Source organism: Hetaerina americana, unplaced genomic scaffold (genome assembly GCF_022747635.1).
Source record: "Hetaerina americana unplaced genomic scaffold, ioHetAmer1.1.p SCAF_85, whole genome shotgun sequence".
Classification (NCBI taxonomy): domain Eukaryota; kingdom Metazoa; phylum Arthropoda; class Insecta; order Odonata; family Calopterygidae; genus Hetaerina; species Hetaerina americana.
Genome location: NW_027287483.1, coordinates 262501 through 287500, shown reverse-complemented (window position 1 = coordinate 287500; position 25000 = coordinate 262501). Strand labels below are relative to the sequence as shown.

General features: G+C 34.7%; 1 protein-coding gene and 1 long non-coding RNA gene across 2 annotated transcripts in view; both read left to right on the top strand.

The window, feature by feature from the left end:
• LOC139698404 (uncharacterized) overlaps positions 1-25000 on the top strand; it is a 48373-nt gene that overhangs the window by 4585 nt on the left and 18788 nt on the right. The window contains exons 3-5 of the mRNA XM_071597301.1: positions 8035-8139; positions 22525-23294; positions 24839-25000. The exon at positions 24839-25000 is cut by the window's right edge and continues 150 nt beyond it. Coding sequence (XP_071453402.1) covers positions 8035-8139; positions 22525-23294; positions 24839-25000 — 1037 coding nt within the window. The remainder of the gene's footprint in view (positions 1-8034; positions 8140-22524; positions 23295-24838) is intronic.
• On the top strand, positions 9511-12392 carry LOC139698405 (uncharacterized). The gene is made up of 3 exons (XR_011702917.1): positions 9511-10211; positions 10303-10436; positions 12195-12392. It is a non-coding gene; the product is annotated as an uncharacterized lncRNA (long non-coding RNA).

Here is a 25000-nt window from a genome sequence, read left to right as displayed (position 1 = left end):
AGACCAAAAAAACCACGTCGTTTTCAGTCAAAAAAGAAGGCAATGCTGACGGTTTTCATGGATTACAACGGTGTAGTGCATCATGAATTTTTGCCAGAAGGCCAGACAGTAAACAAAGAGTATTATTTGGGCGTTATGAGACGTTTGCGTGAAGCAATTCGCCGAAAGAGACCAGAAATGTGGGCAGAAAACTCGTGGATTTTGCACCATGATAACGCACCGTCGCACAGTGCTATCATTATTCGTAATTTTTTGACGAAAAATGCAACAAATACCATCCAACAGCCACCGAATTCACCTGATTTGGCTCCCTGTGACTTCTTTCTGTTCAATCGAGTTAAAAAACCATTACGGGGAACGCGTTTTAGCAGCCGAGAGGAAGTAATGGAAAAATCGCAGGAAGCACTGATGGACATACCGAAAACCGACCGTAACTTTTGCAAATGTCAAGTTATGACACTAAGATTTAAAGGGAATATCAACAACAGATGTACCAATTTAACAAAAGAAACAGAACTCAAATCGGAACGATGGGAGCGCCACACGGTGGTTATTCCGGGAACTTTTTGATCAAGGTAGTATGTGTGTGTAAGCTATGTGGTTTTTCGAGTATCAGATTTTCTTGGGAAACCATAACTGGCACAGAGAAAGGAGCTGGACCTCCTACCCTGATGTGTGAATTTCACATGCCATTGGGCTTAGTACTGGTGAACTCTACCATCACCCACCAAACAGACCTTTGGGTTGATTACTGTGTTTATGGTTTACATATATATGTATGTATAAATAATATATATATATATACAAATATATGTGGGTCGTGGTAGTTCAGGGGTAGAGCGTTGGACTACTGACCAGAGGGTCCCAGGTTCGATTCCCAGGCAAGTCTCTGGGTACCTGCAGCTAATCCAAGGTAGCTTCTCTGTATGCCGCAGTCAATATTCAGAATATGTCCGTGCATTTAATTCTTTTGTTCACTCAAAATTTGATACAGATTCTATGATTAATTGTTTGGAACAGGCAAATATCGAAGACAAGCTGAAACACGTCCAAGCAAAACAGCTATCAATAATTAACTGAGCATTCAAAATGGCCGAACTTTTCGGTATGAAAGACATAAGTACCAACATAACGCAACAAAAATCAAAAATGAAATCAAGTAACCCACGAAAATTCAAAATTCATGATACATTTTGAACAGACCTCTTTTGTAATTTTGTATATATATTTATTTATATATATGTATATATATATATGTGTATATATATATATAATTATATATATACTCACACGTATACACGCAATAAACAGTATACTATTGATTAAGAGTGTCTGGATTTTCCATGATATTCTTTTCCCTATTCTAATGAATTAAACATTTGTATAAATAATGAAATGCTTTAAATCTTTGATATACTTTTCAATAAATACAAGTTTGAAGATGGTGGGCATTTTTTAAAGTGTTTACTTTCACGGAATATAAGGTTACAATTATTATTCAATATTTTAATTTTAACATTTTCTGTAACTTATACTTTACTATCATTGTTTTCTTGCATTCATAGCCCTGAGAATTCCATACTCTCTTTTAAGGCTAGCAATTGCATAAATTTACTATGCAACAAATGAGTCATTAACTGCCTGCGCTGCATTATTTTAATAAATTTTATGTGATGAATTTGTATCTGCGATCCTTTTTCGAAATTTGTCTTTTGCCTGTCATTTGTGTTGGCTGGCCATGTAATTGGTTTAGCTTTCTGAGGAAAATACATTCCACTGATAGTTCTGAGCTCTTGTAAATCTGTTATTCTACCCTTATAAAATGGCTGAAAAATAAAAAAAAATTATCAACGTATGTATTCATTTATATTATGACTAACTTTTTTGCGTAAATCCATGGTTTTTTATTATCCCGGTGTTATTGTGCATCCATTATCACAGAAAATAAAGAGGTTACTATATTACAAGGGAAAATGTTTAAACATAGTAAACATAAAAAAGGGCTCTAATTGGGTTTTTTTTGCTGTTTCAGTGACTGTTTCCTTCTCTCTTGATGTTACTGGATAATCAGTTGACTAAATAGTTCTTTCCTTTTAGTCAGTCTCATTTTCTCTCTCCTACCATGTGGATCTCCTTAAGCACACCTTCATATCCAGCTGCCGTAACCCTGCCTATCTCCCCCTATGCTTAACCCTTTATGCTGTTTCCAACTAAGCTCAATCATTTCCAAGATACCCTAGAACCCATGATTACTTACTAAGGTTGCTAATTAATTTAATTCCATGTCAATGGTCAGTTTAAAAATAATATGAGACTTCATAATTCCACAAATGAATGTGAATCATGAATGAGAAATTAATATCCAAAATTACCTTAATTGGCCTATAAATTGAGTTTTATAGCATAGAAATAACAGCAAAGGGAATCACTGACACCTTAGCCCTAGGTGGACGAAATCTGTGGGAATTGTGGTCACAAGCTACTGTTGGCAGATAAGGACCTTATCCCGCTGCCAATGGGGCCATTGAGGAAACAAATGAATCTATCACCACTATTTTCACTACATTGTAGAATATTCAAGTAACTATGAGGGATTTTTACACTACACAGTGGTCCCCACTTCTATATGGTGGAAGAGGTGATGATTCGGGAAGCAAGATTGCTGATAAATAGTTACTGGAGGAATGTTGGAGAATTAGTTCTGGAGGGATGGTATTTTTTGGGGTTTTTCTGAAAGTAACTGGGGGATGTATTGGATTTGGGTGTGAAGGGAGAAAATGGTAATGAGTTATATTTTAATGGTTTATTGAATATTGTAGTATTTCCAGCTGTTTTAGGATGTCTATCCACATCCTCAAATATTTGGCTGTGTACTCTTGTCCATTTGTGAAGTCTTCAGCTTTGTGGGATCGAGATGTTGTGATGGCGAGCATATTAGCTTCCCACCAGAAGGCCTGGGTTCAATTCCTGGAGACTGCAGATTTTTCAGTCTCATTATGATTCCTATGAGGTGCTTCGTGGAGAACACTTTGAGTACATCATCTGTCGGATGGGATGTTAAACTGCAGACCCCTTTGGTACCTTACGTTAAGATTACGGTAATGCCAATTCTGGGTTTCTCTCCACCCTTCCTCCTCATTCATTCCTAATGGTGTGAATGACCTCCGCTGTCAGTCTTCTGAAAATCAACTATTACCCTTTTGCTTTGGTAAGACCGAAGGTCTCTTCACTAAACCAGCACCCATGTTCTCTGTTGTGACTTAGAGATATTTGTCCTAGATCAGATCCATCAGAGCCATCCCTTTATGTGTGAGTCGCTTATCAATTGGAAAATTTTTAATTCCCCATTTATTGTATTTTGAAACATTACTAGTTTCTGGCTGGATTGCATGTTGGAAGAATGTCCACTTGGGAAAACAGGAATAGGACTTCATTAATAGGAATGAGAAAGGAAAGAGTTCCATTGCACTGCTAGAATTTCTAGCATAGGGTCCTATTCAAATACAATAAAGGCAAGTGAAATTTTTTAATATTCCATTTTCATTCAGTCCTATTTAAACTTAGAGAATGTTTCCATGATAAGAGAAGGCAATGTTCCTAATGCAAAGTATATTGGTGTGCAGTACAAGCAGGATTGACTGCCTGACATGCCATTAAACATAAAGGTAGCTTGTACATTCTCACAGCAGGCCTAAGTGTTCACCTCAGATAGCTAAGTGTGTTATGATGGCCTTAATACGAAAAAAATCAGAAAGTTTGAAGAATCTCAGCTAAGAAATTCAGCAAAAAAGTAATTAACAATATCAAAAGTTGCTGCAGTGATACCCAGTGCCAAATAATGCCATTGATGGTGTACATGGGCATATTTAAGCTAGAATTTAAAATATTTAAGATTCCATAAATTTTAAAATTATTGAAGGTAAGAAAAGGTAAACTATGAAGAGTATGTTGAAAATATCGACGATCACCTACAAATCCTTTTTATTTTGAAAATTCTCTAAACCATGAGGAAGATGCCTCAACTGTTTTCAGTACGTGGGATTAATCAATTTTTTGGTTGGTTTGATTTATGGAAATTGCTTACTCTCCACCTTAGTACCTGCCTAGAGGTATTCTGTGCAAATAGTTAACTGCTATGGAACAGATTTAATCACTCGAGAGTTATCGTATAATGTCCAGTCTGGTCAACCAAAATTTTCTGAGTTGAGGAGTATAATATGGTAGCAGAGGTGGTTAGAGTTGATGGTAAATGATAAGTAGTGGCCATGATCAATAGGAACCCAAGAGAAATGTGAGTGGTTTCATCACGGGCAGTCATGGTTGTCATTCCTGACATGGCCATCGTCAAGTGAGTTAGCCTGTCTTTCTCACAAGGAATGATTTTCAAATGCAAATCAAGGAAAATATTGTGTCTATCATGTTTTTGTGGTATGGTAGGCTAGAGAATAGGTAGGTAGCTGATAGAAAGATGAATCTCCTAGCTTTCCCTGCACATGAATCCTCGGAAAGTCCATGCAGAGATGTGCTCCAAAATGTTTGATAAAATAATTTGGTGATGTCTGGATGGTAGAATTTTTCTAGTTCAGCTAATCTCATTGCAACAATTGGTAAATAAATTTCATCAACTCTCAAGTGTAAAGCTTTGATTACAATCAAACTCCCCTTATTTTACAAGTTGATCCTCACAGTACCTATATTTTTTTAAATTTTCCAAAAAGGGTATATACTGTCATAGTTATGATCTGCAGAACTGGTGATGAGTTTTCTGCATTGTTACTTCCAGGGTGAAGTGGTACACCCTGCATACAAGGGTGGTCTCAGAAGTACCTGACCCAACAAAGAAAACAAAAATTTTGGAACAAAATTTTTTTTAACTTAATCTCTTTTCAGCTCTGTACACTTTTCCCAGCGATGTCCAATAAGTTTGATACCCTTTTCATAAAGGGTATCAAACTTATTGGACAAAATTGTCTTGCTCCTGAAAATAGCCATTAACTGAGGACATCATGTCTTCTCGGTTAGAAAATCTTTGGCCACCAAGCCATTTTTTCAAGTTTGCGAATGGAAAATAATCTGAGGGAGCTAAATCTGGCGAATAGTGTTCATGAGGTAGCAATTCAAACTAATTAATGAATTTTGGCCATTGCAATAATGGATTTGTGACCTGGTGCATTGTCTTGATGACACAACACTTTCTTCTTAGCCAAATGTGGCTGTGTTTGCTTGATTTCTTTGCTCATGCGTTGCCACGAGTTTGCATAATACTCGCTGGTGATAGTTTTTCCTTTTTCAAGATTATCAATGAAAATTATCCGCCATGCATCTCAAAAAACCGACGCCTTGACCTTGGCTGCAATGGAAACAGTCTTCGCCTTCTTTGGAGCTAGTTCTCCCTTTTGAATCCATTGTTCTGATTGTTCTTTTGTCTCAGGTGTGAAGTAATGGACCCATGTTTCATCCAGAGTTATGAAACTGTGCAAAAATTCTGCTTTTGTCCTGTGAAACCTTGCTAAACACTCAATTGAAGCATCTTCATGACACTGGTTTTGCTTAAGTGTGAGCACCCATCTTGCACGCAGCTTTCTCATGTCCAAATTTTCAGTTAATTTGCGATGTACTGCACTTTTTGAAATGCTTCTTATGTATGCACTTTCAGTGGACAATCATCCAGTATACTTTGAGGATTTTCTTCACTGTTTCTGAAGTAGTCACCTCAGTTGGTCGACCAATGCAATGCTCGTCTTGACAGGTTGTACGGTCTCGTTTAAACTCTGCTACCCAATATTTTACTGTTGTAAATGAAGGAGCCGACTCATCCAGAGTAGAATCCAGTTCAGCTTTTATATTGGTTGGGCTGAGGCCTCTCAAATAATATTGTATCACATAATTATGACCAATTTTCTCATATTCACTGAAAACGTTCACTATTGATGGCTGCCAAACTAATACGAAACAACTTGACATCTTCAAACTTGAAATGTATGTTTTATAGATTGTGTTCTCTCTTATACAGTGATATTTTTCCAGCCGGCCTCAGTTGCGGCGGGGTAACGTCCTCGCCTACCAACCCAGAGGTCGTGGGTTCGATTCCCACCTAGGTGGATTTCCCTCCATCTAGGGCTTGGTTGTACGTGATTGTCGTCAAATATCTGTAATGTAAGGTTAGGTGGAAGAAGGGACTATTAGTCTCAACCTCGCCCAATTAAGTCGATAAATAAATAAATATTTTTCAAACAACTACCGGCATCTCTAGGTCTGGCTGGGTACTTCTAGGACTATTCTCGTAGTGTGATATTAAATTAAAATCAGGTAATGCTAGTTTTACTTGAATTATTTTAGTAGTGAGGTATTTGCTATTAGCTAAATTAATGCTGTTGACTTCAGAAAACTATACCATTGGATAATTTAATTTTTCACAATTGATGGTAAAAAACTTGAAACTTATCTCAAAACTTCAAGAAAATTTTATTGTTCTAAATTGTTTTTCAAGAGTATTTCAAAGGGGAAAAATTATTTTTAATATCAAGCCATTCCCATAGAATTTTTGAGTGCCATTATTGGTTAGCTCAACCTTCTATCCTAACCCACCAGGCTTTTGTTAGACCTTTATTTTCACCCACTCTCCATTCCTAAAAATACTTGGTATGCTTTTGCCACTGGGAGTACTTAATGATTTGGTGTCTGCCCATGGTACCCAGCTGACTCCCTCTTCACCACCAGTTGAGAGACTTGCATCCAAGCACATGTGCACCAATGCCAAAAGCTTTGGTTTTACCTACCAAACCTTGGTTACAGAGAATAGCCTATGCGTCTTGTTAATGAGTATTTTGTGTGAAAATTGAATTGTACTTTTACCTGGGGCTCCAACTTAATTTGTGTCATGTCCATTATTTTAGTTTATTATGTAATACATACATAAATGGGATGTGGTAGTCCACCGGGTAAAACACTTGGCTACTGACCAGAGGACCCAGGTTCAACTCCTGGGGATGCCTTTGGGCATCTTCAGCTTCTCCTGATCTGTGTAAGCTCTCTTGGCTTGCATAGGCTCTATGGGAAAATGAAATGGCCCCTCTACCCTGATGTGTGAATTTCACATTCTGTTGAGTTGGATATTAGATGGGCTCTATCCTTGACTGTCAAAGCAACCTTTGGTTTGATAACCTATATAATTATATATATACATGATATGTGTATATATATATGTATGTATATATATTTATATGATATATGTATATATATATATGTATTATATAATTATATATATATATATATATATATGTATATATAATGTATATATATATGTATATATATGTATATATATATATATATATATATATATATATATATATATATATATATATATATATAACACAACCAGGAGGTAATAAAATATTTGTTTGGTAGTTGTGTCCATCCAAAAACCTACCTTGACCGGTAGATTACCATAAAAAAAAATATATATATATATACCTGTATATGTGTATATATATATATATATATATATATATATATATATATATATATATATATATATATATATATATATATATATGTATATATATGTATATATATATATATATATATATATATATATATATGTATATATATATATATGTATATATATATATATATATATATATATATATATATGTATATATATATATATGTATATATATATATATATATATATATGTATATATATATGTATATATATGTATATGTATATATATATATATATGTATATATATAGTAATTACGTCCATCCAAAAACCTACCTTAACCGGTAGATTACCTAATCAATAATAAATTATATATATATACACACACACACATGAGGGTGGTCTGAAAAGTTTCCGACCTAACAAAGATACAAGACTTTTCTGAAATTTTTGAGCTCAGAAACTTTTCAGACCACCCATGTACTTTTTTTTCTTTTTTTACTTTTCAGACCACCCACACACGTGTGTGTGTATTATTATTTTAATTATGAGTAGTACATCTTTTTTTCCTCTCTTCTTTGATCTTTTTCAGACATGACTCTCTTTGGATTCTGCCCAGAGCAAGATGACTTCTACATTGTCATATGTGAACTATGTGGGCTGGGGATTAAGCCAATGGGGATGACTCACCATATGAGTAAGTCTCCTAAGAATTGGAATGTGGTAATTGGTTTACTGGGTTGCAACTTTGATAATGTTGACTCATTTTTTAGTAATTAATTATTCATTTTGATTTTTAATTATTATGGCAATATTTTTTGTGATTTCTTCAAACTGTAAATTTGTCTTTGTATGGGAAATGTGAATGAATGAAAAACCTTGACCATGAAAACTAGATAAATCAATTTCAATGGCAAAGAAAAATTCTTATGTCTATGAAATGTTTGTTTTTAAGCAATTCAAACTCATTCCGTTTTTTAACATTTTTGGCCGTATTCATAGATATTCAGTCAAACCTACAGTTGAAGTAGTTGAATATCGTCTGGGCCTAAGAGAGGTGTGGTTCCAGACTGAAATTTAGTAGTTTTAGCCCAGAGTGTGGGGCTAAGTGCATGGGACCAACTTAAAGTATGGATCAAGGTTGCAGGCCAAATATATAACATTTGACATCACCGTATAACTTTCACCTGAAAGTTTGAATTTTAAAACTACTTTGGCTCTCATGTCAGAAATTGTTGTACAATCTTGAAATAGCTCATTCCATTCAAATTGAATTATTCTTATAGATTACAGACTTATTTTGATAGTTTATAGTTTGGTTAGTTTATTTTCATGGGCTCTTTAGATTACTACATTTGACAGTGTATAATATGCACCCTCATTTTAGTAGGCCGTAACAAGAAAAAGTTTTAACAGTTCATGCAAATGCACGACGCCTCACCAACTTGAGTGTTCCATTTAGTTTTTACGTTTCAGAAAAGCTAAGTAGCACAATCATTTTTAAGTTGGTGGTAGACTGAAATGCCCTTGCTTTTGTTCCATTTCCTTGCTCCTTCAGGTAGTCTAAATGCTCTGAAGTTTAAATAGAATTGTTTAGATTAATCTCGTCTCCTGTTTCATATTTTTTAGGGTAATTATTTTAAAACAATTCCTCTCAGTAAGAACAGCATATGCTGTTTTGTTATAATCAGTTGTGATCGAATGTGATCGCGTTTTTTTAAAATCGAGCTTGAATTTCTCTTGACATCAAGAACCAAATAACACCATATACACATGTAATAGTTAGTAGCTTTATAATAACAATACTAGTTACAACAATTTTCAATTTTATAATAAATATTAAACATAAGTAAACATATATTTAAATATATTGACAATTTAAATAGGTAGTGCTGATCTGGAAGAAAAATGTTCGGTATCGAACGTTAACCCATTAAGTTAAAATTTTCATGTAAAAAACATTAGTAATTTTTAAACTAAAATTTTGGTAAAAATGGTGTGTCATATATATGCCATCAAATATGGTAGATAATTTTGCATTCCATAATGGTAATCTTGCTTGCATTCATTTATGAAAATTTAGTTTTTTCTCTAGGGTATAAGGTTAGCATTAGAATATTTTAATTTATTTTGTAGTTTTTCCATGGGATTTTTTATTTATCTACACATTTATATTTTCTGCATGATAAGTTAGTAATTTTTGTGGTGTAAGATTTTGTTTTTCTTTCCTTTGTTAATTTATTATCTTACCATTTAGATGAAATCAAAAAATGAAACTACATTTTGAGGCAATTTTTTTGAAATGATGTCCCAAAATCCGGTGTTGTGTTTGCTTTGCCAATTCAGTTTTCACTGTAGGTTTCATAGATTTTATTTTCTATGCATAGTTTACCCTACCTTGTAGTTATACTTAGTTTCTATTGACTTTTGTCTGCATTGTTTAAGTTTAGGGTATTTAAGTTTCGTGCTCTTCCTAGTTTTTATGTCATTGAGATATATACTTTTAAAAACTTTGATTTGGTTGTTTACGGTGAAGATTAATGAGAGAGTAAAATCTGGAAATGGTTAAGGGAAGAGAAGTAAACTGTTCGAATTGGTTAGGGAGAGGGTAATAATGATCGAAAGTAAATGCTATGATAGCAGACGCATGAAGAGAAAGCAGGAAATTGTGAGGATCTTTAAAGCTGAGCATGGAGAAGGATGGGGCTGGCAAGGTTAAAGGCGCAATAGAAAAGGATGAAATTAACATCCAAGCCGAATATTGCTAAGGTGAGTAACATCCTCTTACTCCAATATTTTTGCATAAATTATTATTATTATATGATGGAATTTGAGAGTAATTGTGTATGATCATTTGTAGAATAAGGCATACCAAAAGGAAGCGGTGGAGGTGGTTTGTTACTTCCATCTGATACAGACTACCTAATAATGGAGGTGTTGCCAGGTCAATTTATGAAAGATGGGAGTTCATATGATGGTGATAGTGAATTATTGGTGAGTTTAATGATAATTCATTGTTAATATTAATGAGGATAGAGAATAATCGGGTATTCAGCAATGTCGCTTTATATTAGCTCTAAAATGTCTTAAATATCTCTTATTTCTGATAAAATGTTCATACTTCGCTGAAGTTATATCATGTATTGACTGCCACCCATTCTCTTACATACAAGCAATGTTTCTTGTAACCATGGGGATGGATTTGATATTATGGTTTAAACATTTTAGTTTTTCCTTCTCCAGAAAGAGAATGAAAAAAATCAAACGAGATTCTGGTGAAAATGAATGATTCCACTTCTATCTTAGTGATACAGGGTGTGGCAGCATAACTTGCTGATTTGGTGTTGTTAAAACACAAGCTATAAAAGTAATATATGATGGTCAGGGTACACGATGGATTTGTGTTATCCCATAAAAAAGTCATAAGGGGTTAAATCAGGTGAACACGCAGATCACTGAAGATCACCCATCAAAGGCACTTGGAGAAGTGGTCTCACATAACCCTCTCTGTGGTTCATGTCGTGGCTCCATCCTGTTAAAACTGCATATTTCCAACATCCCTTTCATCAAGATTTGGTAGAAAAAAATCTTCGATCATTTTCAGACAGGGATCACAATACACTGTAACTGCAACCTCATTCTCTTAAAAATAATAGGGACCATTAATCTCTACATGCAACAGTTCACACCAAACAGCATAGTTCAGAACAAACATATGACATAATGAAATCCCATTTATGATGAAGTGAAAGGCCAGTCCCCTCAAATTCTTTGTAATTAAGTTATACTGTAATTTAAATACTGCAGGCTGGCACTTGTTCAAGCACCTTAGTGACCAAAATTTGAACTACGTGAACTCATATAAAAGAGAAGAGCTATAATTTAAGTGATAAATTATAATAAATCTGCTCTTTTACAGTTCTCTCTATTTCCATGTCCATATTATTACATTGACTCCAATAATTTGGCATGCAAAAGTGAAAATTTTCCTTTACGTGCATTTTGAATTTTCCAGCAAATTACTATTTTCTTTGACCTAGAAAAGTGTAAGTACGGAATTCTATTGTGTGTGTGTGTATATAAAAACACACACACTTGTATGGGTGACGTGGTAGTCCAAGGGTAGAGCATTGGAATACTGACCAAGGGCCCAGGTGTACAAATTTGAAATCCCTGGCACTTGTGTCACTTTTAAACTACAGGTTGTGGAATGCTTTCTTCCGTTAACACTTGGCAAATCACGCCCAACATCTTCATACCCGATTTCCCCAGTCCAGCACACAAAACAACCCAATTTGATGGCATACCGCTATTCAATCATTTGCTGCATTTTGCACTTTCAGTGAATCACTCAACAGGGGTACTAAAAATACGAACTAACCTGAACGAAGTAGCATCCAGTCAGACCCCCCCCCCCCCACCATCGAGCCTGTGTGGTACAAGTGCACTGCGATGTACCATCATGGCAGGAAAAATTGTTCGTAATACTTTCTTACAAACTTTGTGTACAAATAGCTCCTCTATAAGTAAGCCCAACGGTGTGTTTAATTCACATGGCTTGAGTGAAGCTGAGGGGTGTAGTCCAATGCTCCACCCTTGTTCAAGAGTAAATGAATTCAATGGAAATGAAATTTATGATTCCTTTGAAAATAAATACTTGTGGTCTGTGCTGAATGTTATTTAAACGAATGTAGCCTTTAATTTTAATTGATTGAGTGCTAATAGTCTTTATATTTTTTTATATCTCACCAGGGCCACCGAAGAGGAGGGGAATAAGTAATAATCATCTAAAACTGCTTACGAGAAGGCAATGTAAGATTTTACACTGTGTACAAAGTAATAATCACATTGAAATGCTCAAACGGAGAGGAAGGAGGGAAGAGGACCTCCACAGGGTAGAATTAGAAATTGAGGAACCATAAAAATTGTACTGGAGGGAGAGAATAAAAAAGTGAGAGTAATTAAATTCATTTATTTATTTCAAAAGTGGAAATAATTTCTTCTGAAAATATTTCCTCTGCCAGCCAAAGCTTCAACACCATTTTGAAGGTCTTCATACCCAAACTTCCTACCCTCATTCTCGTCATCATTGTCTGAATCTTAAATGGTAAAATAAGATTCTGCCAACTGAAAATATAGTTATAGTGAGAATATGTGCTGTGCAGGTAGTTAAGAGTGTTCTTATTCCATTTTATAAATGGCATAGCCTTAGAAAATATTTATGTATCGGGAAATCAGAATATCTGAGGCAGTATTCAAAAGTTATGGAAATTTGAATATTTAAGGCAGGTACCTATCAATGTATAGTTAGCAGGTGAACATTTATATAGATTTGGGCTCTTGAATCCTAGAATGCGTTGCTTTTAATACTTCAAGAGATAGTCTCTTTTTTTTAAGTGCTTGGCATGTTCGGTATTAGCATGTTTTTGATTAAATCAGAGAAGTTATATTTGGTACGGGAATACATGCGTGGTACAGTTGAAAATCTGTTGCTATAGTTATAGTTTCAAATGTGTTTTTAATGTTACAGCGATTTTACCTAAGATTTGACCAAGGACACCCATCTTAAAAGGAGCACTCTTAATTACAATGATAATGTTATAACTTGCCCAAGAACTGCATGTTTATACTCTTCATAGTGGAGAGAGTAAAACAGAAAAAAACTATGAATGGTTAGGATTCATCACCATGTAATATGGATTTGATGTGTAGGATATGATGATATCATTACCTGTATGAGAGGGTATATGCATATATAGTGGCAACTCCCTGTGTAGGTCACTGGCATAATTTTGGTTTTCTTATTGTGATTCTATGAAAAATGTATCCAACATATCCTACGATTTCATTAATTATAAGAAGTGCATTATTCACTCAATATATTTTACCTTTATTTATAATCAATTCTTAGACAATGCAGAACTGCCCTGGTCTTGGCCTTTGCATGTGGCCAAATTGGCAGTTGCAGCCCTGCATTGGGGACGTGGCATATGTCCAAAATTTCATCTTCCACTTTCCAAAACACTTCCACCACATTCTTGGTCTGCATGAGCTCTGTTTTAAGCAATCACTAATAACCTGTCTTTACAAAAAAATTCATGGACAAAAACATATACCAAAAATACATGATCAAATACCTTTGCTAAAAGAATTACAGTGAACCTCATACAGTTCGCGTAAGTCGTTCCAGGATCTTTTTCATGAAGTGAAACAATCATTTAGTGAAAACATTTTCCCACATAAATTAATAAAAAATATTATAATATATTACATGTTGAAAAAATTAAATGATATACAAGGTTATTCAAAGAAAATTGTATATACATTGTTTAGGATTGTGTGTCATCTTCATATTTTCTTCTATCATGGAATCAAGCAACCTGGAATGTGGACTCAAATTTGTAAAAACCAAAAAGAATTGAAATAATTATTTTATTATTTATGATACATTCCTAATTCTTCGTTACTAGAAAGTTGTCTCGAGACATCTGTTTCTACAAAATTTTGTGAAAATGTGACTCATCATTATCATTTAGTATATTTCTGGCATGCATAGCCACTGCCTTATTAGGGCAATGCTTCATGTGCATGGTACAATGCAACTGTTTCCTATAACCTCCACTCCACTTTTATAGCCTGATCTTCTAGACTTGATGCTTTTTGAAGGCTGATAGAGTTTCTGAGTGGTAATTTAGCTGGGGGTTTAATTTTCAAATTTCCACTTGCATAGGCACAGAATATCAGTGTGAGATGGCTTTTCATTGGCTTTTGGCCAGGCAGTGTATTCTCCTCTGCTTTTACATCTACATATGTAGGTTCACTTCGGCATCTTTTTCCAGAAGAGACGCATCTCATCATAATTAAAAACCTGTTGTGCCAGGTAACCCTTCAGAATGTTCGAGCTTGTTGAAGTTACTGCTGAAGTTCTCTACTGCATTTGCTTTGGAGCTTGCTGCTTCACCATGCCTCAACACCGTGGCTGCTGTTTCTTTTAAACTTCTCGAAACATGCACGGCTTCCCTCAAATACTTCAGCTGTTGATGATCTTGGCATCTTCTTAACAAGGTCGGCAAAAATCACATTTCCCTTTTCACAAATTATGTTCTTATTAATAGAATTGTATTGCAATTGCTTTTCGTTTATCCATATGAGAAGCAACCTTTCAGCGTAGTTAAGAATATGTAACCATTGCATAGATATTCTTGTAATGCCCTTTGGAGCATATATCTCCTTAATTTTACCCCTATTCATAAGGATAGTGCAGATTGCTGATATAGACCAATTTTATGTGCATGCTGGGTCAGTCACACATCTTTTTCTCTCTTTTTAAAGATTTTACTTTTCATTTCTGCAGTTATTTTTATTTTCGTAGGTGTCTCCTTGTGGCCTTTTATTGGGGGTCATTGTTAAAATTTCAGAAAATGTTATTAATTTTTGCAATTAGAATGTTTTGTATTTAATTTTAGCCCTTACCCAAAAATATGGAGAAAATTTAGCAATTAGAGGATTAGTGCTGCATGCTTTCCACTGATCGCTGCTGCCTTATGAAGCAGACTTCCAAACTTTCTCATACTGCATCTTGACTCCAGCTTTAGAGAACCTTAAATTGTCGTTTTGAATACTTAATGATAGGGTTAAATACACCTTCCCTCTGAGAATAGCCCTGGTCCCATCACCTATCATTTCCATTTCATCTACAAAATCTTCATAATTGGACTCTGCCATTTGATGCATTACAAAAACTAAGCAAGTAAACAAAATCTGCTAATGAGAGGAATTAATGAGCTTAAACCTACCAATCTAGTTTTAAGAATATTTAATGTACAATTTAATAACTAGCTTAGGAAAAGTGAAATTAAGAACTATGGCACCAGAGAGAGAATTTCTGCAAACAAAATAAATATGAGAGAAAACAACTACACACAAAATACCCAGAGATGCTAATAATATGGATAATAATGAAAAGAAATTAAGCTAAACAAATTAGAACTACCATACATTATAAACAATTTGAAAAATCTGACAAAAAATATATGCCCTTATAAAATGTAACTTTGTTCTTAAAATTTATTAATACTACTTAGACTTAATGCCCCTGAAGATAAAAATATAACCCTTTGTCAAATAAATATCCTGTAAACTAAGAGAAAGTATGAAAATGTAAAATGAGTAGAACTTCAGAATTAAAACACCTCGAAAACTGGAGAAATAATAATGCCTATGGTGGCATAGATGGTGTGGCATTTGAAAGTTTCAAATTGTATATAGGGCAGTTCTCAGTTGACTAATAGGTTTGAGAAATGGTCCCCCTTTTGTTAATTGGAAATGATAAATGAAGAACATGGCTGGAGATTTATGCCTTTATCACTAATATACCAATTGATGTAATGTTACAATTCTTGTTATAATTTACTACTTGCTAAATATATGGGTACTTGCATAATAGTATAGCATAACGAGGAATCAGTTGTGTGATGCTAGTACTTGTGAAACTGACTAATATAACATTAAAATGTTAGTGATTATGTTTTCACTATCAAAGTCATCAAGACACTGAAAGGATTGGGAAATAATTTACTTCCATGAAAGTGACAATGATTGACATTTTGTCAATAATTAATTTAAGTTAACACGGTGGTCAAATTAGTGCGCTTGATTCAATATTTTAATCTCTGATGGTAACTCGACTGATATACCAAAGAGAATACAATAAGATAATTAGTGGTAATTTTCTTGGATTTTGGTGCTCTTTATTTTCTCAATCTCAGCTATTTGTCATGACTCTCATGTTGCAGAAATGTAATAAATGTGTCTATCCTTATGCTGAAGTGTCAGTGTCGCATGGTGCTCTCTTAGTTCATCGTGGCTCATGGTTTAAGCCCCCCCTGACGTAACATGTAAAATAACTAATTATGAAATGTTGAAATTTTCCCTAGTAAGAGCATGTTAATCTAGATTATGCCTACGCAACAACCTGAAGGCTACTGTGGAGCATGTGGTGGGAGGTGATAGGGCAACAGCCATTCATACACAAATATGGGTTAAAGCATGCATATGAATATACATTAGTTCATCCACACAAACACATGCACAACTCGAAGCATGGTTACACCAGTGAACTAGAATGACACTACAAGCAGGACGCATGAGTGACTGTAAAAGGTAATCCCCTCCCTCATGCAGGTTTTCGATTGTTGCTGCGAAAATTTGTCCATTCATCAGCATTCGTAAAATCATATAACTCACTCCAAGTCGTGGCCTTGTATTTCCTTATCACGTCACTTAAAAGTCTTGAAGCGTTTGGAGGGTCCTGCTTCGCCATTCACGGATTTCGATGAAGAACTACCCACAGCCCTCTTCCTCGTCAACTCCAAAAAACGGCTGCTTTGGTCTTCACTATGATGTGGCGACAATGGGTTGATGGATATGTAGGACTCCCAATCCCCAAATTTGCTCCTGATGGTCTCCACCCTTGTGGAGTAAGGCAGCGAAAGACCGACTGCTTAGTCTCCTTTTTTCTCGAACTTTACGTTTGACTGGACGAATACTCCACTCACAAGGACGTATAGATCCTCTAAGGACAACTCCTTGACATTCAATGTTTGTATTAACCAATCGGATGGTGTGGACAACGCAGACATTGCATCTGATGTGTCCTCCATTGAGAATTGTTTTATACTGAGAGAATTATCACGTCCTTCGAATATGTCTGAAAATATTAACCTTCGACATTTAACATTTGATCTGTTTATGCAATTGAATGCGAGGAGAATATCATCTGTTCTGTAAGGTGCCCGTCCTCAGTCGTGCCCGTGCCCAGCAGTGCCCTCCCTGCGTGGCTGGCTGAAACCGAAATAAATTGGGATGCTTTATGTGGTTCAAGTCCAGAGATTGACAATGCCTGGCATGCAGAATAATGTATACATGACGGACCTCTTTGGACAGGAATGAGAGAGCTTCCCCAAACCTCTCCTGTATATGCAGCCTTGTCATACATTTGGAATGACAAAGATAGTCAACATATTGACCAGTAATTTCTGACTGCTTTGAGTGGGGCTCACTCTACACTGCTTACTTACATTTGGCCAAAAATTTTTGAAATTCTGAATTGATTGCTAACCTAGGTGCTCAATGTGCAAGGTTCCACTATAGTGGTAATGTCTTAGATGAAAGCAAAGTTAGAGACTTGTGATACTTAGATATTTTGTGTAATAATTTGTAGAAATTAAAAAACCTAATTCTTAGGTGGTGAAAAAGAATGCAGGTGTGTTTATGTATGAATGGCATTATTACAGCTTTGAGAATTTGCATAAATGGAAAAAACCTCAGGCATAAATGACATATTTGGAGAATTCCTCATGTTCAGTAGAAAGATTATTATTACTCATCTGAGTTAAACATGTTTTAGCAACTTAAGTTGAATGAATGGAGGTGTGTTTATGTATGAATGGCATTATTACAGCTTTGAGAATTTGCATAAATGGAAAAAACCTCAGGCATAAATGACATATTTGGAGAATTCCTCATGTTCAGTAGAAAGATTATTATTACTCATCTGAGTTAAACATGTTTTAGCAACTTAAGTTGAATGAATGGATTGGTTGAATTTATTGATAATTTACCTTTATATAAACTGTAAGAATTACATGTAGAGAAATTAGTCTCTTTGAGTTAAGCTGTGAAAGTGTCAATTGAAAGAGTACAGATGGTATCATTTGACAACATTTGTGGGGTTCACAGTGCAGCTTATTGCCAGGTAGAGGATGCAGGGATCATTTGTATACACTTCAACAAATACTTGCATGCATTTAGCAATGTGTAAGAGTTAAATGCACAATTGTCAATTTGGAATAGCTTATGACAGATAAGGGATTTGTAAACGTGAATTGGGCCTTTGAGTGATTGGTTTCAAATAAAGTATGTATGAAACAAAGATACTTAATGCCATCAGAGCTATTTAATATTTGAATGGCAAAATGTAAGGCAGATTGATGGAAAGATAAGGTAGGTGTAAGAATTAAAGATGTGATTAAACCTGTCCCTATATTAATGGTTGGTGCAATACGGCTGGCTGTGAGTTGACTAGACCTTATGGGGACCTTGGATAGCTTCTGTGAGGTAACAGGGACAATGAAAGAGAGAGTAAATACATACAGAATGAAATTAGGGTTTGCTAATATGAAGAATTGCTGCATTCTCTGTGTAAGCACTGAAATATTTCAACTAGTGGATGGTTTTGTATACTTTTTTGGAAAGCTTGTGAAATATGGTAGAAAAGGTAAATGCTGGCAGGAATATTATTGGTAGTTTTTCTGTGAAAAATAAATGATTGCCTGAAGCAAAAATGGCAGTATATGAAAGTGCACTCCTCTCCATATTATTATAGGGAAGCAAAACTAGGGTACACAAGGAAAAGTGTAAATGTTGATATAGTATGTGGGTATTGTAATTTTTTGTATTAGAGATATGAGAAATAGTGTACAAGATGAATCGGTCATAAGAGATGAGGATTAGATGCCCTGTTTATAGAAATGTATGAAAATAGTTAACTGCTCTTATTTGTTTGGTTATATTAAGAGAGTGGAGGAAAGTCCAATCACCAAATGGTTATGTATGTTAGGGAAGAGTAAATGGTTTTAGTGGAAGGGGTTGACTGAAAATTTGCTGGTCAGTGTACTAAAAGCGATTCTCAAGGTGATAAATGTTAGAATTCTCAGCAAGGGAAAGGCATGAATGAATGAGAGTCAAAAAAAAAAGTAAGTAGGGCAGTATGAATTGCGTTAGTATAGGGGTTAAACGCCCAGAAATTACTTCAAATAAGGATTTTGTCTGCACTTACTGCATAAGAAATAGTAGGTATGAAATGCAAGATAAGAAAAAAGTTGAAGAAAGAACCAAATATGAGTTTTAGTGAAAAATGAGATGGTGATTTGAGGCTCTTTTTGGTTCAAAATTTTTAGTTGACCAATTCGTCATTATAATGCCTTAAGTTTGTAAAAACAGTTATGAATATGTGATTGCAGTAGCCTCCTCAGCTCCGCTCCAGTGATAAGACTTTTAATTTATGATATATGGTGCAAAAAGAAATTCTTGTAACAGGATGGTCAGCCATAATTGATTTCTCTGAAAAACTGGAAATTTTAATGACTCGAAACAATAATGGGAAAACCTTAGAGTTTTTGAGAATTATGAGTGAATAGTTTTGATAGAGTGAATAGTTTTGTGGTTTGTAATTTCTCTTGTTGCCAGTTACCGTAGATTTTGCCGGTTACCCTTCAGCTTAAGATAACCATGTTATTTTCGAGGACAAAGCAATTTGGTTGCATGCTTTATTAGCTCATCCTAATTTCAAATTCTGATAAATATAAGTATGAATTCAATTTCATTTTTAATAAATATTTTCCCTATGTAGCATTGAGGCAAGTTTATTTTTTGGCCATCAAAGATTCTAAATTATAGAAAGGGGCCATATGCTCAGCTAAACATTTGAAATGTCAGGGGATAACTTCTGAAGTTGATAAACTGCATTTATTCATCATTATTAGTGTTCTTTATGAATATATATATTGTTACCTGAGGACAGTTAATATTTTATTGCTCCAACAAATATAGCCTGAAGACACTTGGTCTGTAATGTGATTTTTCTTGATTGTGCCACTTTCAATATTTAGTCAAACTAATGTTGCATCTATATCCTATATAGTTTGAACTTTAAAAATTTATTGGGTACATTACCATTGTACCGTTTCAGTATTTTTTTAAATGTTTTATCTGAAAGATTTTTATTCTATGCTTCTCAATGGGAGATGGAAAATTTGGAAGAAAAGAGGTAGGTAAATCTGAGAAATCAACATAATATTTTGCGTTAAGTTCGACAATTAAAGTGAACTAGTCTGGGAAACCAGGATCAGACACAGGAATGTAAGCTTAGTGTTTGCAGATGTCTTCTGTGATACTGCAATCTGTTTTCATGCCTTTGTGTCATTGGCTGTTCCTAGTAGTACCTCTGTAATGTCCCAAAAAATTGTGTGAATGGTGCATGTTCAGTTAATGTGGATAGGAATTGCATGAGATGTTCCATCTGCACTTCAGAATCAGACACCTACAGGTTTGCAGGTTGCACATTTAATCTCATAGAATAATTGTTTACTTGATTGGTAGTTCTGCCAAAATGTATAGTGTGATTTATTTGGATTAAAGCTCACTAGTTTGAAAAGGGCCTTAGGAAATTTCCAGAATTATTCTGCTAAATAATGCACGATAAATAAAAAATATATATTATTTTGTGTATGTGAACAAGTTTATGTATGTGTGTGTTTATACATATGTACACATATATATATATATATGTACGTATATATATATATATATATATATATATATATATATATATATATATATATATATATATACATATATATATATATATATATATATATATATATATATATATACATATATATACATATATATATATATATAACATTTGGATGGCACAATAAAACACAAAATAAAATAGATAACACGTAAAAGGACACTCACATTCATATACACACGTGTGTGTGTGTATATGTGAGTGTATATGTATGTATCTATGTATGTTCTTACCCAAGGGCTTATTGTTTCTCTGGTTATTTTCTCTTTTTATTTTAAAACTGGATGTAGTATTTTGTCACTCACTGATTCGCTCAAGGGGCTATGAAATGCAGGATGTACCAGTCACGGCTTCATTCTTGTGATAATTTCTGAGAACAATCAGAGCATCATGAGGTTGAAAAATCTGAATGTCCTAAACCTCCCGTCAATTGCATTTAAATGTGTGACTGAGGATTACATGCTGTTGATAATAGTTGACTGAACTTTAAAATTATTGTGGATGTACTTTTGTGGATTTCAGTGGTGTATTTGTTTGAGCACATGCTATGAATAATAATAAAATAAAAGTTAGGCCAAGGAATTAGTTGTGATGTCCATTAATTATGTGAAGTTTTTTGACCCTCAGTCCCCCATCACGCTCCATTTACGCTTGTAAAGGTAGTGTGATGGGGACTGAATTCTAAATGACCTCGGTGGCCATCAATATAAATCAGCATGATTTGGCACAAGGAAGTCAAGACTGTGTGTTTGGTATCGGAGCCCTAATGGAGATTTTTGCACCTTGCAGTATGTCACAATGCATATTTCCTAGCTTTCTTTTCTCACCGTCAATGTAAAAACATTGCTACTGCCCCCATTCTCTCCAAGAATAAAAAACCATAAGCACTCTAATCATCCTGAAGGTCAATTTGGTAGGTGAAGTTTGGGTTCACCCAATTCTAAGCCGAATGGCATGTGAAATTCACATATCAGTGTATGGGGGCCAGTTCCTTTCCCTGTGCCGGTTATGGTTTCCCAGGAAGATCTGGTTCCCGAAAAATCACAAAGCTTAGGGGGAGCTGCAGGTGCCAAGAGAGGCTTGCCTGGGAATCAAACCCAGGCCCTCCGGTCAGTTGTCCAACAATGATGTAATTAATGGGCGACCCAAAACCTTTGCACTCAATTTGAAAAATTGTTTTTATAATTCATATTTTTGCTTAAGTAATTTTTTATTCAATTGAAATAAAATAATTTTCAGTTTAGGAATTTTTGTTTTCCTTCAGGCACTTGGCTAATAATGCAAACATGCTGCCCCTCTGTATCTTTTTTGCTGATGTTTTTCTGTTGTAATTTTCTAAAATTAGTACTATTATGTAATTACCTTTTATTTATTTTGCTCTCCCAAGGAGGCATGCAATACAAAAGTCCATGGAAAAAACTTCTGGAAAAAGACTCTCCTTTTCTGCTGAAACTCAAAAATAAAAATAATAACAGCAATTAAATTAAGTTTTCAAATCTATTTGGACAAACCTCTTAAGCTATTGGAAGGTTGTATTTTGGCAAATTCTGCATATTTTGTTATTTGGACTTTTTAGCTTGGTACACATCAGTGGCATCAAATTTTTGTGAAGTAATTATTTATAGAAGTTTTTAATTCTATTAATAAAAGACGGGGTTCATCCTATAACATTAGAGTAAATTGCTCAAACTTCTTCTCTTTCTGCAGATCTGAGGCACAGCAAGGGTGAAGAAACCATTAAGAATGCAACTAACAATAAGATTTTAAGCAAAGAATGTGATGTCAAGCCAAAGAATAGGAAACATATTTCATCAGCGAGCATAGTGTCAGATTATGGGCATGCAGTTGGACCTCCCCAGAAAGTATTACCATCGGAAGCTCCACCAGTCAGCATTGCCAAAACAGAACACCATCCGGAAACACCTCCAATAAGGCCGACGGTTAATTCCAAAATAAATGTGGAAGCTGAGAAAATAAACAAAATATCTACTTCCACTAAAAATCACTCTAAGCAATACAACTTACAAGATGCCAATGTAGTGTTAGATAATTCCATTAATTTGCAGCTGCCATTGGTAAAATCATCCCGAAGTTCAAAGTCGGTTCATATAGATGGCGTGAAACCATCCAAAACTGTTTATAAAGCTGCTGTGCCCATTAGAGCTGGGTTTCGGTTGCAGCTTGTTGGTACCACCAATTGTATTCTTTATAAAAGAAACTCAAAGAGTGCTGTAGCTGCTACCACAGAGCTTAAAGTTCGTCACAGGAGGAGACATAGAAGGAGTCGGTCAAGTCACAGGTCAAAAGTTAAAAGTAGAATTGCAAAACGGTGTTTACCAGTTTTAGTAAGAGCCTCAATATCTTCCTCTCCTGTTGCATCATCGCCATCATTGGCCCCATTACCATATGTAGCACTAACTCCGCTGAAGGCTGTGAAATGGAATAATAATGCGGAAGGAGTGCCATCCCATTTAAAAGTAAGTCATACCTATTTTATCAAATTCATTGAAGTGGCAATTTTGTTTTATCCAAGGTGATGAGAGAAATTTTTATGGCTTATTTTACCTTCTGGTATTTTTGAGGGCAACTATCAAAAAGTAAGAAAATAGACAATACACTGAATGTGTTAATGCATGTATCACATGTTCATTGCAACTGTCTTGGTCATTTATATATAAATTATATTTTTTAGATTTCCTTTGCTATGAGTGTACAATAATTTTGGAATAACTATGAAATTCTAAAGTGCAAATGTAAATCTATCTCCAATTTGGATCCTTATTATTTCATCAAAAAAATTTGCTCGTGTCAGTGGAGAGAAGGTTTATCTGTTTATAGGTTCTTTAAAATTGTAAAGAGAATGGGCTTCTGAGCTAAGGAGAGTAAAGAAATTTCACTTCAATTTTTACAGAATAATAAAACTGATTGGTATGTTTTAGTGGGGAGAGAGCACCATGGGCCAGGGGATATTGGAAATCCAATGGCTCTTGTTAATCATTAGCAGTTCTGAGAACAGCTCTGAATGTTCAATCTAGGGCTTTGTACCAGGTGAAGCCTCCTCTCTCCATAAAACTAGCTTTTGGTTTTGTTGTGTTGTCATTTCTTAATGGAAAAATCTAAATAGGGTGTGAATCAGAAGTTTCTTAAAATCACATATGTCCAGGGTAATAGGAAGCACTTCTAATAATCTCTCCATGATATTTTTCTGTTGTGGGTTGTAGCATCTTTATTTGCTTGTGTGCATCAGTTGTTGAGTATCAGTGGGACACAGTAATAATTATTTTCATTAATGTAGCAGTGAAACAAATAGTCCTTTCTGCAACATAGGAGATGTGTATTTGATTAATGGTAAGAGCTTAGTGTTTTAAATATTCTCCGTTTCCCTGTCACCTGCTGATAATGATTTTTCTTATAATTCTTCCTATACCTTAATCCTCCATATTGAAAATGCCTTAAAGATGGTCAAAGCTGATTGTGCAAAGTAAATTGATTGGGAAACTTTGCTTCTAGCCACTTCTCTTTTTTAATTTTGAAAATTATCTGATCATTAGTTCTCATATATCATGATGAAATGGTGTGAAATGTGGAATGTCATCATACTCCATATTTCTCCGGCTTTGATTTCAATATCTATGCTAGTTGTACATGGAGCAATGTACAAAATATAGAATGTTGCCCCAAAATAATTTATTCATCAAAAAATACCAAATTGCTACACATGATTTGTCTTTGCACATCACACACCATTCGAGGATCTGGAGGTGCATTAATGCATCATTTTGACTAAAGTTTAAATGTTAAAACAAAGTCTGCCAGTTCCTATTGACCTTAATAATTTAATGTTGATGGCAAGAATATTGGATATGAATTTGATTTATGTGGTGTGCCTTGCTCTACCTAGACATACATTAAAGTGTAAGTTAAAAATATGTATTGTAATTGGCACTGTAGTGGATTTAATATTTCATCTAATTTTCCTTTTATATGTCCCAATTAATGAATTATATTTCTCCTTTATCAGCCCTCCATTTCATCGCATCCCCCTGGGGCACCATGTTACCATGGTGGGCCTGGGATGCCTGTTTCCAAGGGTGGTGAGGGTGTGATGCAAATGTTGTCTGTTGATACATCTAGCAATCATGGTGTGAAACCTGAATTAAGGGTGCCATTGTTGTCATGCAAA